Source organism: Rattus norvegicus, chromosome 4 (genome assembly GCF_036323735.1).
Source record: "Rattus norvegicus strain BN/NHsdMcwi chromosome 4, GRCr8, whole genome shotgun sequence".
NCBI lineage: Eukaryota > Metazoa > Chordata > Mammalia > Rodentia > Muridae > Rattus > Rattus norvegicus.
In genome coordinates this window covers 174,358,043-174,376,445 of record NC_086022.1, presented here as the reverse complement: position 1 = coordinate 174,376,445, position 18,403 = coordinate 174,358,043, and the positions used below count along the sequence as shown (strand labels likewise).

General features: G+C 43.3%; 1 protein-coding gene across 4 annotated transcripts in view; it reads right to left on the bottom strand.

The window, feature by feature from the left end:
• The window catches only part of Pik3c2g (phosphatidylinositol-4-phosphate 3-kinase, catalytic subunit type 2 gamma), a 367,852-nt gene that overhangs the window by 206,933 nt on the left and 142,516 nt on the right, over nt 1-18,403 (bottom strand). For 2 of the 4 annotated variants that reach the window (NM_053923.1, XM_039106948.2), the window contains 2 exon segments: nt 4,765-4,859; nt 8,294-8,387. In NM_053923.1, coding sequence (NP_446375.1) covers nt 4,765-4,859; nt 8,294-8,387 — 189 coding nt within the window. 4 annotated transcript variants of the gene reach the window in all.

Sequence of the window (18,403 nt, the reverse complement as noted above, 5' to 3'; positions counted from 1 at the left end):
GGGAATTGAACTCAGGACCTCTGGAAGAGCAGCCAGTGCTTTTAACCACTGAGCCATCTCTCCAGCCCCCCAACACGTATAATTCTTAAAAACTTGTGCTATGAGTTTGGAACTATACAGTCTACAAAGGAAAGGAAGGAAAAAAACCATGGAGACACTACTCCAGGCTCAACAATAGGTAATAGGGAGACATTTCATAATCTCTTCAGTAATTCCTGTTTCTCTGCTGCTAATACTCTAAATCTGTGCTTAGGAAAGTCTTAGCAGTCTAGGACTTTTGAACAGAGAGAATTTCAAGCCATTGCTTGAAATTTATATCACATAAAAGCATTTAAAAAAGCCCTACATCTTTCCTAAATATGCACAGTTCCACACTTATATTTTTTCTGGAAGTCTTCATTGAGTAGACACAGCCACAAAATCTACCACCCGTCTTACAACACTGGCTAGATTTAGCTTGCTATTTAATGATAGAAATTATAGAAAATGAAGGGTTTGAAAGTTATGAGTCAACGTACTCATGAATAGAACGGCTTTCTCTCTGGGCAAGATGGCTGACAGGAAGCTGCCAATGTGGGATACAGTGAAGAAGTCAAGTCAGAATATAAAAAAGTAGGATTTAATTCTACAGAGTCTCTCTCTTTCTCTCTCTCTCTCTCTCTCTCTCTCTCTCTCTCTCTCTTTCTCTCTCTCTCTCTCAGACACACACACACACATACACAGAGAGAGGGGGGGGGGAGGGAGGGAGGGAGAGAGAGAGAGAGAGAGAGAGAGACTGGCAGAGAAGAAGACAGGTTATCCAAGGAACCAGTCCAAGACAACCAACTCCAACTCTGTGAGGTAAGGGGTAGACCAGAAGGCCTTCATGTAAAAACGCTGGTGGTCTCACCCTCGGGACAAGTACACAGCCCATAGGAGCCCCCACACAGCTGTGCACATGTTGGATAGGTCATCAGTAAATAGAAAACATATACTTTTCTTCTTTACTTCAGGAACAGAGGCCCGGGGACTATCTTAAACAAGTTATATTCTAAAAGTGACCTAACCCAGGAGACAGGAAGGAAGGAGAGGGCTGAGAGAAAGCAATAACCCCCAGTCAGAAAGCCTTAGTCTAATATGCCAAAGTCCCAGGGCAGGAGATGGCTCTGGAACCAGCAAGAAGTAAAAGGTATTAACAGTCCGTATTCCAACGTGCTTTGAGGTCCAGCTACAAATGATCAGTCTACAGGAGAACCCAGCTCATGCCTGCTAGTCTTGCTCTCCTCTCTAAGCTATGGTAGTCTCGCTGCTCTCCCAAAATGTGCTATTCTAGCTCCCCCACCTCTGTTCTAGTCCAGCTCCCACACAGGGGCGCTAGCCTAGCAACCTCAGTCCCATTAGTCTAGTTCCCCCTCCAGGTGAAACTAAAAGTTTAGAATGAAAAATTACCAACTGCCTAGGTTGCCTAGGGATCTGCAGACAATGGAGTCACGGACCTAATAAACTTTCAACAGTGTGAAACATAGAGAGGGGATGAACTCAGACAGGGTCCCGGCGAAGAAGTGGGCAGATGTACAGTGCGGTGGGAAGGGAAGACCTGGAGTCATGTAAACTCGTGCCCTCTGGTTCCTTAGCTGGTGAAGAAAGGAAGGGAGAGACGTGAATTTAGGTTATTAAAAACTCTGTGTTCGAGGATGGCCTTGTTGAGCACCAATGGGAAAAGACGTCCTTGGTCTTGCCAAGGCTGGAACCCCAGTGTAGTGGAATGTCAGGGTGGGGAGGCAGGAGGGGTGAGTGGTTGGGGATGGGAACACCCTCATAGAAGAAGTGGGAGGGAATGGGATAGGGGGTTTATGGACAGGAAACCAGGAAAGGGGATAACATTTGAAATGTAAATAAAAAATATCCAATAAAAATGCATTTTTCTCAACAAAAAAACACACAAGCATGCGCAGACACACACTCACGCATGCGCAAACAAACAAACAAAAAACAACAAACAAACAAACTCCTGTGTTCAATCTGCATACGTGCCAGTCTGGGCTGATACCTGGGTATGCAAAATCGTAAAGTACACCCGACTTTATACACTCCGTAAGTAGAGCCTCCTGTTCTCTGGTATGAAATGAGGTTCCACGCCTCTCTCAGATGCAGTTGTAGGTATCAGGAAGGTAGGTTGACAAGTTGAAAGGTGCAAGACTTGGGTGGCTTGGCTCAGGCAGTGAAGGATACTGGGAAAAATGCAGGCCCTCCCTTGGTTGTCAGGAGCAGATCTCATCAACTGAGACTGACTGGAAATTGACAGCCCTGTCAAGGCCGGAAGGAAGATGAGCTTTCAGAGCGCTCTCTCTCTCTCTCTCTCTCTCTCTCTCTCTCTCTCTCTCTCCCTCTCTCTCTCTCTCTCTCTCTCTCTCTCTCTCTCTCTCTCTCTGTGAAACCTCAGAAGCTGAAGTTCTGCAGTGTGCTTTCCGACCCACAGCTGCTTCCTCGAGCCCTGATTCATACCTCTCAGGGCTTGGAAGTCAGCCTGGCTCTCTGCCTGCACAAATCTCAATGCTCTGCTTGCTTTCTATAGCAGTATATGTGAGAGGCGCTCTCCTTCATCACAGGAGCCCTTCCAGGGGAATGAGCTGGCCAGTCTCATGAGAGTGATAATATCCATCAAAGTCACAGATTATAAAGTCACCAGTGGCCGCAGAGGCTGGCGATAATCAAAGAAGGGAAGGCAGCAGTGAGAAGTTACCTCTGGTAGACCTTGGAGACTTGGTCAATACAGTCTAAGCAGGGTCACAAACCACAGGGAAGACCACAAGTGCAACTATGCCCCCTCTCATGACGTCTCTAATTTTTATTACTCGAAATGACCACTTATAATAATAATAGTTATTATTATATTATTTTCTCTTTTTTTCCATACATTTATTTTTGTTCTTTTTTTGAATAGTTGGCACTTTATGATCCTTAATATTTTTATATAATTGAAAATCTCTTATTCCCTTATGCACTCATGTTATTTGGTTTATAGATTCTTTTATCATTGGCCAGCCTTTTCTCTTTCTGTTTGTTCTTTCCTTCTTCTCGTTTTGCATTTACTGTGTGAACTTCACCAGAATGCTTCTGTGTGGTGGTTTTGAAACTCTGGTCTTGGTTTTTCCTTCTCATATTCATCTGATATTTCCTTCTCTCTTTTAATCCCAAATCTATATTCTCTTTCTTCTTCCTACACATCTTCTCTTCCCTTTAGCACAGCCTTCTTCTGTTTCTCCCCTCTGTGTGGCTGGCCTCCTTTCTTTATTGTGTTCTTTCACTACCCTTTTACTTACCAATAGTAACTTGTAGCCATTCTGTCATAGTCTTCCCATTTTCTAGTCCATGGTCCTTGGTGATGTAATGGTGGACTTTAGTTGATTTTTAGAGTGTAACCCTTTATATTCCTCAACTCACTCTTGATGCTGACACAGCCATTTGCTTTATTTTCACTGAGCAAATCTAGGGATCCAGCCCTTAAGAACAGGCTACTCCAGTGATCTCCTAATGAAACCATAAGCACTATCCAAACCATCAGATGCAAAGTTCTCAACACACCAGAGCCTTCCCAAGAATGGGAGAGCAGGGCCACTCGATCTTCAAAAATGGTCACACCTCAAGTGCGGGACTTACAGACACCAAACTAAGCCAAATACCAGGCGGCAAATTCGCAAATGTCTCCTGATGAAAAATGATCCATGAACTGATTGAGGATACTAAGAAGCTCATGAATTCAATCCAGGGAGGATTGATAGGAAAGTCAGCCACATGGAGAAAGAAGTCAGAGAACATTATGATATAATGGGAAGTTGGCAACACAGAAGAAAACTTGACCAAGAAAATTGATATCTCAATTAAAAACAATAAAGCAAATAGAAATGTTGACACTGAAAAGCTCATCGAATGACACACAAAGCCAGAAGTAGGAAACACAGCCACTAGATGCCCCTGAGGCAGTAATAAACTCTTCCCACAAATCGAAAGCCCAAAGCAGATTGATTCACTTCAGTTTGACCCAACCTTGAAGGGAGAGAGGTAATACTGCACACCTCAAGTTGTTCCACAAAATAGAAGAAGGAGGGTAACGGAATAGACTCTACTAGTCAGAATTTGCCCAACAACAGAACTGGACTTTGACAAGTCAAATCAATACACAAAACAAGGACAATCTCCCTGATGAACACAGAGGCAAAAACTCATAAAATTCTTGCATACTGCATCCTCCTGTGGAATCCATGTTTGGGTGTGTGTGTGTGTGTGTGTGTGTGTGTGTGTGTGTGTATCTTGTGTAACTGTGAAGGCAGAGAGGGGTTTATGGGGATAAGAAAGGGGTCGAAAGGTAAGTGATGAGAGAACAGAAGGGAGAAGACTAGAAGAGAATCACCAGAAAGGGAGGCAGAGGTACTCTGGAGAGCAGCAGAGGGAGGAGAAGGAACAAAGAGAAAGCCTAGCGATGCTGTGTGTGAAAATGCCATAATAAAACCCATTCCTTTGTATGCTAGTGTGGAAAAAATGAAGGGAAGAAAGGAAAATGAAGAAGTCTTCTAAGAAAATACGAATTATTCGTGTTGAGCAGACGCACATGTGAGTAACTTGTTTTGATAGGCATCTACGAAGTTTGAAACAGAGTTGTAGACGATCCAAAGTTAGCAGAATTTTAAGTCAATGACGGTAGCAGTCCTAGGTAAAGGGATCTCCTCCATACCCCGCTGAGTGAAACAGACACCTTAAGGGGACCCAGACCTGTGCCAGTCTTACCAGAACAGGCGGTGAGCCACTCGGATGCTTTGCAAGGATCGATGAAGCAGGAGTTCCACCAAGGGACTTTCGAGACTCCACTCAAACTTGACAGCCTGCAGTGAGAGGCAAGGAAGACTGGTTTTTATCAGTTACAAAAAGAATCACGACCAACACCAACACCAGCACCAGCACCACCAAAAGACAGACTACAGAGGGACTAGAGAGGCTTCATGGGAAATAGCATGAGCTTTTCAATGGAATATTAATAATATGTCTGATAGTTTTAATTGCTACACGATAACAGCAAACATTACAGGATTTGTCTTTGCATAGTCTTGTTTTCTCCGTCTTAGTTATGCTTTTGGAGTTAGGAAAATAAATGAAGGCAGGTGGTCTGTAAAGTTCAACTATGCCCCAGGGGAGAATCCTTGCACACACACACACAAAAATATCATCATCAATGTTTGTGATCGATGAAGTGGTATTATTAAGCCCTAGACAGTTTTACTCACTTGGAAATCGAATTAACTCCCACTTGCAACCGAAAACAAAAATCACCACCTGATGTGTCACTATTAATCTTCAGGCACTGGGTCTTTGCTTAAAAATTCAAGACTGATGGTCCCACCATACCCATTCCTAAACCTCTCCTTCCTCCCTCTTGTAAGCAGCTCCCAAAGGCTCATACTTAATGTGGGCAGAGACACAGACGGCAATGGCAGTCACTGATGTCCTTTGGGACCTTATTGAGATCGACCTGGCCTCTGTAGAGGCTTGGCGGTCCCTGGTCTACACAGGGGTCTCATCAGCCTCACGGGAATCTGATTATATGAAGATGAATGCCAAGGTCTCTTCCTAAAGATGTTCATGTCTTCTTTTTAAGTCACAAATACATTCTCTCTCCCTCCCTTCCTCTCCCCTTTTTCAGGCACATGCGCATGCGCACACAGAGAAGGGGGAAGGGGAGGGGGAGGGGAGAGAGAGAGACGGAGGTTGGGTTTAAGAAGAGTTTTATGCCACAGTCCAGTTAAAAAGCGAAAGTAAGGCTGTTCACTCCCACGCTCATACCCGACAGAACTCCTCAGTTTGTTGCACACTCCAAGCAATGGAAATGTTTATAGATTCCTGAGGTGTCAGAGAGAGATGATTTCAGCAAACTTACAGGAGTCCAGAACTGGTGCAGTGTGTGTAGAAAGAGCTTGAGAGCCTTGGCAAACTGTAGCCAAGGGCTCCTTCCTCTAGCGTGCTCATGCTGGGCTGGCTAGGTCGTGTGTTTTGTTCATGCTTCAAAGATGGGTGTATAATACGAACACTGAGGCAGGACCAGAACTTACTTCTGTGTCTGCCGTGATTCATTTGTCCCCATGCTTCTTTATGAACTCAGTAATTTGAACTCACTTGGCTTCCTCGCCTACAAACCCAGTGCCTTATTCTATCTAATGATAGAATTTCCCTCTCATATGTGTCATACGGTATACAGGAAATCTTTTTGGCACACAAGCACAAACTTTGTTCTTGGAGTCTCTCCGCACGTTTATGACACACCCTGAAGTCTCTGTCCAACTGACTTCTAACTCTGAACCAGATCTGATGTCCATTTTGGCCACAGCCTCTCTTCTCCGCACTTGAATATGGTTTATGCTGTATCAACACACTCATCTGTAAAGTGAAGATGTAATTCCCCAAAACCAGTCAATGGAGGGCGACTGTTAGGTCCCAGAATGTTTCAGAGCCAGTGCGGGCCATGTGTTTCTTAAAGTTAATTTTCAAAATAAATGTGATTTTCTTCTCGGTTTTTATTGTTTAGTCCGCGTATACCTTTCTTCCCATCTTAGAACATACTATAAATTTTACTTTCTATTACAACATAGCTGCAACTTCTTCCAATTTTTGTTTGTGTATTTGCTATATTAGATCTTGAGTGTGTTTTTAAAAGCAATCTAGCTTTATTGGAATATGACATTTTTTAGCTGCATGAGTACTGACTCTGATTGGCCCTTCGAAGTGAGTCCATTTTATATGGAACTTTGTAAAAACTCCGAGTTCAGTTAGATATAGCGGGTTGCCATGCCCACGAGCTGTGAAATGACTAGTGAATGCACGCGTTGGAGTCATCTGTTTTCATTTGGGGATATTCCTTTCCTACCGTATTATCCTGACAAATGAAGGGAAGTCATTACTATTAGGATTGCTTAAAGCAGCAAACAGCACAGCTATTCCTCAGCCAGATCTCTCCCTCAGGAGGATGTCAGAACGGTTCACGCTGTGGTATACAAAGTACAAAGTAATATTGGAGTTTATTAATAGAAGTTTCCCCATCAATCTTGACCTCTCATATCGCTGCTCAAAAGCCGAGCCAACTGTCAGTTAACGCAGATTCCAATCTGTCAGGAGAGGAAATATCTGAGTTTAAAGAACATCCTGGGTGTGGTGACTCATGACTGTAAATCCGACATACTAGGGAGCTGTGAGCAGGAGGATCGTGAGGTGTTCAAGGTCATTTTTTACAACCTAGTGAGATTCATAGTCCTCCTGGGCTCCTGAGACTCAATCGGGGAGATAGATCAGTTGGTAAAGTGTTTGTCTTACAGGCTTTAGTACATGAATTTGACTCTGCAGGACTCATGTAGAAAAGTCACGTATGGTGGGCGACCTTGAAATCCCAATGTGAAGGAGGTAGAGATAGGCAGGTTCCTGGCACTCACTGTCTATGCAGCCTAGTTCACTTGAGGAGCTCAAAGTTAGGGAATGCCCTGTCTCAGACAAAATGGTGGCTGACATGTGAGAGATTAACATCTTGGGTTGTCTTCTGGTACACACACACACACACACACACACACACACACACACACACACACACACAGAGCAAACAAAACAAAATGAGAAGACAAACAGAAAGACCTACCAGTCTTCTTCAATACCCTGTGCACAAACGTATGGGAGCAAAGCTTCCCTTCTACAGAAGCACCTGTACCTTTACCTGCTCCTGTGTGAGCTGTGTGACATCATTCCTAACCCTTTCTTCACCTTCCGAATGTCAGGGTGACTCACAGCTCTGGGCAGCTTCCCATTGTTTTCTTAGAATTTCTCTGTGCTGTGGTAGTTGAATTGGGTGTTAGAAATTACTTTCTCAAGAGTAGTAACCAGCAGCAAAGCTCTCCGTATGAATGACAGAAAAGCTCATGAATGGCGTGCCAGTCACTCTGTTACCCTCAGAGGGACTCTTCACTTCATGTTTCATTGCTTTATACACGCAGGCCTGAGAAAGATTCCCCCTCACAAACGTTTCCATGGTTTCTCCATACTAATCACTAAGTGAAATTGGTTTGTGAATACTTTCCTTTTTGGGTTTCTATTTTATTATTTTTTTTTGTTAGTTGATCAACTTTGGATAGAAAATGTCTGTATTAACCACTTGAACACATAGGGAGCTCTTCTTTGGCCAAACGGCAGTATAAGAGTTTAGCGATTTCATGGCTTACACTGGGAACCTTTAAAGAATGATCACTCAGAACCCAAGAATCCCTTGGTGACCCTTGACTCTTACCTGAACTAGCTGTGGGAGGCAGTCCAGCAGCTCATCGGTCAAGAGGTTGTCTAACTGTTGAACGGCAACTTCACGAATGTCTTGGTCTGGAAACCTGAAAACAGTTCCTGTGACTATAGAGTTGAAATTGACTGGAAGTAATGAAGTATATATAAATAATATTTATATAATATATGAAATACATTATATATATTGTGTGTTTGTGTGTGTGGTGTGTGTGTGTGTGTGTGTGTGTGTGTGTGTGTGTGAGAGAGAGAGAGAGAGAGAGAGAGAGAGAGAGAGAGAGAGAGAGACAGAGACCCGGAGTAAATTCTAATGCTTAGGTCCTATAATCATCCCCAAATTGATTAAAGTGATCAGTAGCACTCACTTCTTTTCCTATTCTATCCGCTCACGCGCTCTGTCAGAGAGGCTGACTATACTTGTGGAATGGAGGTTATAAGAGCTGAAACCTTTTCTGAAAGGATCTGAGGGTTCTTGCTTTTTTATTTAGCCAACTCTTTGCTCAAGAAATCATCACCTCCTGGAGACCCGATCATTTATGATTAAAAAGTGGAATCTAATATTTTCAACGTATTTTGGTCAGATGGATGTTAACGAAAGCCAGACATTGAAAGTAGCTTACGATGAATAAACAAATGTAACTTAATAAGGATAAATTTTACCAGACGGTGACGCATTTGAAGGAGTTTTCCCCAGACGGTAAAGCATTTGAAGCTTGTAATAAGAGTTAAGACCCCCTAGGCAGCTAACGAACATGAGGGTTTGAACTGAATTTGTGAAGGTGCTTAGCCTCCGAAGCCACACTTCCCCCAAACAATTTCATTCTCCAATGAACTGTTTGCATCGCCCCCACCTTGCACCGTGGAACAATTAAATCCAATTATCTCAAAGTTCCTGGAAGGGTCTGAAGTCATCAAGGCACTACACTACTTTGAAATGCTTCTGACCTACAGCATCGATATGAATAGATTCAGCAAGACTTAGGTAAGACTACTCAGTTTAAAAGGGACGAGCTTTCAAAACTATTAACAGGTGAAAAGGAAAACTGGAAGGAACACCTTATTCCACTTAAAAACAAAATAAGGAGCAATAAATGAAGAAACACTGCATTCCTTTTGTAGGGAAGGGACTGAAGTTTTTCCAGTCAGTCAGACAAGAGCACCGAAGATTGGCTTCCTGTGGCATAGAAGTCGGAAAACTTCTTCATTTTTAAAGGATATTAGATTACTGAAGGGTGAAATGAGCAGTATGCAGCTGGAGTCAAGCAAAAAAAAAAAATGGCCTTGCCCTGTGTCCCTCAACTGTCCTTGGGAGCAATTTGGAGTCGGAAGCTAAAGAGTTTTGCATTTCTTTCAAATTTACACTGGGTTTCAATGGCAACTCGGATTTCACTCCTAAGCCTACTTAGTTGAAACAAATATTTATGATCGATCAATCCCCTTCTAGTCCCATGACTTTTTCTCTGTTAAGGCCCATGGTGAGAACCATATTGCAGACACACCTAACACAACATTGCTGGGGCCGAAGGCTCTCAGCACACCACGTATAGTCCTAGAGAAGGTGTAATGGAAACCCAGCACAAGGTCAGCTCATTTCAGCCTCTTAAGACATTAGATTTTTCCTAAGCAAATTCAATGGACGCGAATTGATTTGTTCTCAGTTACTAAACCGTTTGTCTAAAGCCCATCAATATCAAGGTGACTTTGAAGACAGTCTACAGGGAATAGGGCTGAACGCTGGTCCCTGATTCTGGACGCTCACAGTTTCCTGTCTGCGTGCTTCATGCCATGGATCTGAGTGGCAACAAAGGTATAAAAGTGACATCACACAGAAAACGCTCTGGTGGATACTCTGTGCTTCTTACATGAGGACCGTGCACTTGTTTCCATACACCAGATCTTGAGTTTCTGGTGAGCTGGTCTGTCTGTTTTGATCACAGATATGCCCCCAGAACCTCCAGAGCTGTGGTGACTGTCTGCCTACGTGCTTGAACATTATCTATCTTTCTTCTTACATATGTTTACTGGCAGGCTCTCCTCTTGCCATCTCTCTACAGTCATACAGCCTTCAAAGTCCAACGGTGATATTTTGATGCTTTTTGCTCTTTTATTTTTCTCACACTTCCTCCACTTTCATCCCTGAAGGCCACGCTCGACATCATCTCACCTTGGAAGCTATTTCTGGCTGAGCTGGCTTTCCACAGAACTAACCTCCACATTCCCCACAGAATGCAAAATGATGTCCCTGGATGAGGGCTGACTTCTCTATTTATGATTCCCTAGATCAAAGTGGAAGACTTCCCTGTAGGGCAACCTTGTCACTTTCCACAAGTCAGCCTCCAAGGTGGCTGGCTCTTCTGTCTATGCTCTCTATCAATGTCTTCTTCCACTCTGGGGTCCAGGAGATCCTCACGTGGGCTGAAACATTTATATATCACAGTGTAAGTTAGTTTCTCGTAAGACGGTAACTGGTTTTTTACTCCCGATGCATCCATTCTATGCCCACTTACTAAGTAGATATTGAGGGCTAAAGAGTTCACATTTTCCCCCTCAGCCATTGATTGAGCTTATCCTTGGTGTGACACATGCATTTTCACCCCTGGGGACACTGTAATCTCTGCTTAGAACATGTTGATTGCTCCTTTGAAATCTCTCACTTTCCTTCGTAGCATGGGTTCAGATGGTGTATGCTCATAGAAGTTGGGTTCAGGACAGGCATCTGTAACCCTAGCGTGTCTGGGATGGTGGTGGATACAAAGAGTATTGGAGTTCATTTGTCAGATAGTCTAGCTGAATTGGTGGGCTCCGAGGTCAGTGAGAGAATCTCTCTCTCTCTCTCTCTCTCTCTCTCTCTCTCTCTCTCTCTCACACACACACACACACACACACAGAGGAATCACTTGACACACACACACACACACATATATATGAGAGAGAAAGAGAGAAAGAGACAGAGAAAGAGACAGAGACGGAGACAGAGAGAGAGAGAGAGAGAAATATATTGAGGAAGATACCTGATACAGACTTCTGTTCTCTACACATGCATACATAGGGTATTGCACCTGCATATAAAAATTTTGTATACGCACACACAAAAAATGTGCATGCATGCATACATACATATATAAATGCACATTGAACTCGTTTGAATGTCACTATTTTAACAATAATTTCTATGTCTTCTAATTTACTTCTGGTCGCTTTCGATTAGCTAATAGGTGCTAAGATTTATTATAATTAAAAACGTGTCCCCACTCTTCAGTGAGGGACGGAATTAACTGAGGGTAATGTTTATTGCATCTGCTCTTATTTCTAGGATTTAGCATCATGGTCTCTGGAGTGTAGGTGAATAATCTAAAAGCATTGATAATGATAAAAACAGTGCTGGGGATAGAGAGAGAGAGACGGATTATTTCTTGCTGTGATCTGAGATCGTTTAAATTGGTCGCAACAGGTTTAATTCCACAAATACCACCTACACTAATTTCCTGCTTTTTTATTGTCTCTCCGTCAAAAGGGTAAGAAAAAAAATAAATCGGAAGGCAATGAAAAAGAACTTTGTCCAAGGTTCCCAGGCAGAAGGAAACAAAAATCTATTCATACGGGTATAGTGAAGTGGAAAAGGAGAATTACATGTGCAGATTCAGGGAGCCCTGTTTGCATGTTGATGGGGAGGGATATTTATTTATTACCTTTGCTCGATGTCCAGAGAGAAATTGGGAGAGAAATTGGAAAAATCACATGATACCTTGGGATATGACCGAGGATCACTTGACATTCAAGTGTATCCAAACATCACTTGCACTTGACTATTTTAGGAAGAACCGGCCGCCTTAGCAGAAGCTCGGGATGTCATTCATGTTCCTAAAACGAGGGTTCTTTCACGCAGGGCTGGCAGTAGAGGACATGTTTTAGAATGAAAGCAGACACAATTCTTTTAAGTCATGCTTATCTTGGGTATAGCCATTTAACCTTAGGGAATCGATCCTAAGGGTGTAATAAACCATGTACAGGAAGACATGTTTATGAAAACCGTTGGAGATGCTATGTATGTCTATTAGTAAACATGTTGTGAGCATCTGTCTATATACAGGGACCAAGCATAACAGTGGATTTTTTTGATGATCCAAAAGTGCTAAATAGTAGCAAAACGTCAGTCTTTGGTACACAAAGTAACAGGTTCCACTCTCCTTTCCATATATGCGCCTACTATATTTTCTGTCATAAACATTTTCTTTTTCACTGCTTTTAACCCATGTCTCTCTCTCTGCAAAAATTAGTGTGTATTGATCCATTATTCTTAATATAAAGATAGAAGATACCAAAGTTAATTAAAATGCTTTAAGGGACGTTTCACACATGAGTTGACTTTTCTAACCTAGTTATGGTTTTTCAAGCCTACGATGAATAATGCCTTTTAAAAGAAGGGCCATCCAGGAAATCAGGGACGATAGGCAAATAACTATGAGTTCGTTACTAGAACTGGAAGGAACACGAAACGTTCTGCTCTTTTAAAGAAGGGACACCATTGTGTGGGGAAAAGTGAGCATCCCGTTTTCTGGTTAACTCAGAATATTCTTCTGACATAATAGGTCTCTGGAGAATGACATTTGTTTTCTCATGGCCCCCGAAGTCAGGTGCAGATCGACAGACAAACATGTTCTGCAAATCCTGGCATTTCTTCCCCGCCATGTCTGAAATTATTTAAACACTCTCTAGGGATTTAACTGCTGGAATTTCCTGCTCGGGAGCTCATTCGTTAATGAGGAGAAGGCTCCCCGTGTGGGAGCTGAGTTTGCTTTGATATTTACAGACCGAAATGTCACATGTAACAGAACCTGCAACCAATCTGAACATTTCCACAAGCCAGGTTGTACTGAATTTCCTAAATGATTTGACTTCTTGACACACACGCATGATCCTTGCTGGGAGCTAGGCGGTACCCTTAGGTAATTACAACACCCCAAGACTGCTAATTAGTGCAGGAATGGACACTCATGCCTATGGTTTGGTTCTTCACGAAAGCACTACTGGGGGACCCTTCAGGGTGACATACATCGCTAACTTATAGGAAGCACCCTCATAATTAATTACAGAAGATAAATCCTCACAATCTCATAACTGAAAACCCGGTTTAAAATATAAAGGTCTAGAACCCTGGCTTGCTACTGCTCGTCAGGAAGGAGGTCACGAAAGCTGAGGAAAGTTTTCACTGACGGGAAAAGGGAGTTGCTTCTTCATGCAGTGATAAAGCACCAGGAACAAGAGAGCCTTGTAGAGGGAAGAGCTTATTTCAGTGTCCAGAGAGAAAGTCCGCAACGGTGGGGGAGGCATGGTGACCGGAGGATGGCACAGGAAACAGATCAAATCTGAACCCCACAGGGTGTGGGGGCGGGTGAGAATCTGAAGTGAGGTTATAAACCGTCAAAGCCTGCCTGCCCACAGTGGCACACTTCCTCTAGCCAGGTCATACCTCCTAAAGCCTCTACCCCTTCCCAAATATCACCACTACATAGGACTCAAGTGCTTGAACACCCAGGACCACAGAGGACATTGTCACTCAAAGCACTGCAATAAATATGTCGGAAGCCCGGGTTTGTGATTCGGTGTTTAATCGGCCTCTGAACGAAGCAAAAGGGGTTTCTCCGGGATTTGCTAAAGGATTAGCACTCTTATCAATATCAGTGCAACGCTGTACAGCAATTGCTGAGGAACGGATTAAAAATCAAATATGGAAGCAGCTCCCTGCTCCCAAACCCCGTGGGAGAGAGACCTCACCACCTGATCAGGTGGGCACTCCTGAGGCTGCAGAGCGGAGGAGACCACCAACACTGCCCACCCCTGCCCACATCCCTGGCCCAAGAGGCAACTGTATAAGGCCTCTGGGTTCCCATAGGGGAGGGCCCGGGAGCGGCAGGACCCCTGCGCCTGAGACACTGCCGGAACCTGAAGGAAACAGACCGGATAAACAGTTCTCTGCACCCAAATCCCGTGGGAGGGAGAGCTGAACATTCAGAGAGGCAGACACGCCTGGGAAACCAGAAGAGACTGCACTCTGTGCACATCCAGGCGCCAGAGGAAAACACCAAATGCCATCTGGAACCCTGGTGCACGGAGGCTCCCGGAAAGAGCGGCGCAGATCTTCTCGGTTGCTGCCACAGCGGAGAGGACTTAGGCAGTACCCCACGAGCAAACTTGAGCCTTGGAACTGCAGGTAGGACCAACTTTTCCCCTGCAAGAAACCTGCCTGGTGAACTCAGGACACACAGAGGCAAAATTCCTCTAAGGCCGGGCACTTCCTGTGTTTACCGGAAGTCCCACACCGGCGGATCCCGGACCGCAGCAGCTCTCTGCTCCCAAACCCCGTGGGAGAGAGACCTCACCGCCTGATCAGGTGGGCACTCCTGAGGCTGCAGAGCGGAGGAGACCACCAACACTGCCCACCCCTGCCCACATCCCTGGCCCAAGAGGCAACTGTATAAGGCCTCTGGGTTCCCATAGGGGAGGGCCCGGGAGCGGCAGGACCCCTGCGCCTGAGACACTGCCGGAACCTGAAGGAAACAGACCGGATAAACAGTTCTCTGCAACCAAATCCCGTGGGAGGGAGAGCTGAACCTTCAGACAGGCGGACACGCCTGGGAAACCAGAAGAGACTGCACTCTGTGCACATCCAGGCGCCAGAGGAAAACACCAAACGTCATCTGAAACCCTGGTGCACGGAGGCTCCCGGAAGGAGCGGCACAGATTTTCCCGGTTGCTGCCACAGCGGAGAGGACTTAGGCAGTACCCCACGAGCAAACTTGAGCCTTGGAACCACAGGTAGGACCAACTTTTCCCCTGCAAGAAACCTGCCTGGTGAACTCAAGACACAGGCCCACAGGAACAGCTGAAGACCTGTAGAGAGGAAAAACTACACGCCCGAAAGCAGAACACTCTGTCCCCATAACTGGCTGAAAGAAAACAGGAAAACAGGTCTACAGCACTCCTGACACACAGGTTATAGGACAGTCTAGCCACTGTCAGAAATAGCAGAACAAAGTAACACTAGAGATAATCTGATGGCGAGAGGCAAGCGCAGGAACCCAAGCAACAGAAACCAAGACTACATGGCATCATCGGAGCCCAATTCTCCCACCAAAGCAAACACGGAATATCCAAACACACCAGAAAAGCAAGACCTAGTTTCAAAATCATATTTGATCATGATGCTGGAGGACTTCAAGAAAGACATAAAGAACTCCCTTAGAGAACAAGTAGAAGCCTGCAGAGAGGAATCGCAAAAATCCCTGAAAGAATTCCAGGAAAACACAATCAAACAGTTGAAGGAATTAAAAATGGAAATAGAAGCAATCAAGAAAGAACACATGGAAACACCCTGGACATAGAAAATCAAAAGAAAAGACAAGGAGCTGTAGATACAAGCTTCACCAACAGAATTCAAGAGATGGAAGAGAGAATCTCGGGAGCAGAAGATTCCATAGAAATCATTGACTCAACTGTCAAAGATAATGTAAAGCGGAAAAAGCTACTGGTCCAAAACATACAGGAAATCCAGGACTCAATGAGAAGATCAAACCTAAGGATAATAGGTATAGAAGAGAGTGAAGACTCCCAGCTCAAAGGACCAGTAAATATCTTCAACAAAATCATAGAAGAAAACTTCCCTAACCTAAAAAAAGAGATACCCATAGGCATACAAGAAGCCTACAGAACTCCAAATAGATTGGACCAGAAAAGAAACACCTCCCGTCACATAATTGTCAAAACACCAAACGCACAAAATAAAGAAAGAATATTAAAAGCAGTAAGGGAAAAAGGTCAAGTAACATATAAAGGCAGACCTATCAGAATCACACCAGACTTTTCGCCAGAAACTATGAAGGCCAGAAGATCCTGGACAGATGTCATACAGACCCTAAGAGAACACAAATGCCAGCCCAGGTTACTGTATCCTGCAAAACTCTCAATTAACATAGATGGAGAAACCAAGATATTCCATGACAAAACCAAATTTACACAATATCTTTCTACAAGTCCAGCACTACAAAGGATAATAAAGGGTAAAGCCCAACATAAGGAGGCAAGCTATACCCTAGAAGCAAGAAACTAATCATCTTGGCAACAAAACAAAGAGAATGAAAGCACACAAACATAACCTCACTTCCAAATATGAATATAACGGGAAGCAATAATCACTATTCCTTAATATCTCTCAATATCAATGGCCTCAACTCCCCAATAAAAAGACATAGATTAACAAACTGGATACGCAACGAGGACCCTGCATTCTGCTGCCTACAGGAAACACACCTCAGAGACAAAGACAGACATTACCTCAGAGTGAAAGGCTGGAAAACAATTTTCCAAGCAAATGGTCAGAAGAAGCAAGCTGGAGTAGCCATTCTAATATCAAATAAAATCAATTTTCAACTAAAAGTCATCAAAAAAGATAAGGAAGGACACTTCATATTCATCAAAGGAAAAATCCACCAAGATGAACTCTCAATCCTAAATATCTATGCCCCAAATACAAGGGCACCTACATATGTAAAAGAAACCTTACTAAAGCTCAAAACACACATTGCACCTCACACAATAATAGTGGGAGTTTTCAACACCCCACTCTCATCAATGGACAAATCATGGAAACAGAAATTAAACAGAGATGTAGACAGACTAAGAGAAGTCATGAGCCAAATGGACTTAACGGATATTTATAGAACATTCTATCCTAAAGCAAAAGGATATAGCTTCTTCTCAGCTCCTCATGGTACTTTCTCCAAAATTGACCATATAATTGGTCAAAAAACGGGCCTCAACAGGTACAGAAAGATAGAAATAATCCCATGCGTGCTATCGGACCACCACGGCCTAAAACTGGTCTTCAATAACAATAAGGGAAGAATGCCCACATATACGTGGAAATTGAACAATGCTCTACTCAATGTTAACCTGGTCAAGGAAGAAATAAAGAAAGAAATTAAAAACTTTTTAGAATTTAATGAAAATGAAGGTACAACATACCCAAACTTATGGGACACAATGAAAGCTGTGCTAAGAGGAAAACTCATAGCGCTGAGTGCCTGCAGAAAGAAACAGGAAAGAGCATATGTCAGCAGCTTGACAGCACACCTAAAAGCTCTAGAACAAAAAGAAGCAAATACACCCAGGAGGAGTAGAAGGCAGGAAATAATCAAACTCAGAGCTGAAATCAACCAAGTAGAAACAAAAATGACCATAGAAAGAATCAACAGAACCAAAAGTTGGTTCTTTGAGAAAATCAACAAGATAGATAAACCCTTAGCCAGACTAACGAGAGGACACAGAGAGTGCGTCCAAATTAACAAAATCAGAAATGAAAAGGGAGACATAACTACAGATTCAGAGGAAATTCAAAAAATCATCAGATCTTACTGTAAAAACCTATATTCAACAAAACTTGAAAATCTTCAGGAAATAGACAATTTCCTAGACAGATACCAGGTATCGAAGTTAAATCAGGAACAGATAAACCAGTTAAACAACCCCATAACTCCTAAGGAAATAGAAGCAGTAATTAAAGGTCTCCCAACCAAAAAGAGCCCAGGTCCAGACGGGTTTAGTGCAGAATTCTATCAAACCTTCATAGAAGACCTTATACCAATATTATCCAAACTATTCCACAAAATTGAAACAGATGGAGCCCTACCGAATTCCTTCTATGAAGCCACAATTACTCTTATACCTAAACCACACAAAGACCCAACAAAGAAAGAGAACTTCAGACCAATTTCCCTTATGAATATCGACGCAAAAATACTCAATAAAATTCTGGCAAACCGAATTCAAGAGCACATCAAAACAATCATCCACCATGATCAAGTAGGCTTCATCCCAGGCATGCAGGGATGGTTTAATATAAGGAAAACCATCAACGTGATCCATCATATAAACAAACTGAAAGAACAGAACCACATGATCATTTCATTAGATGCTGAGAAAGCATTTGACAAAATTCAACACCCCTTCATGATAAAAGTCCTGGAAAGAATAGGTATTCAAGGCCCATACCTAAACATAGTAAAAGCCATATACAGCAAACCAGTTGCTAACATTAAACTAAATGGAG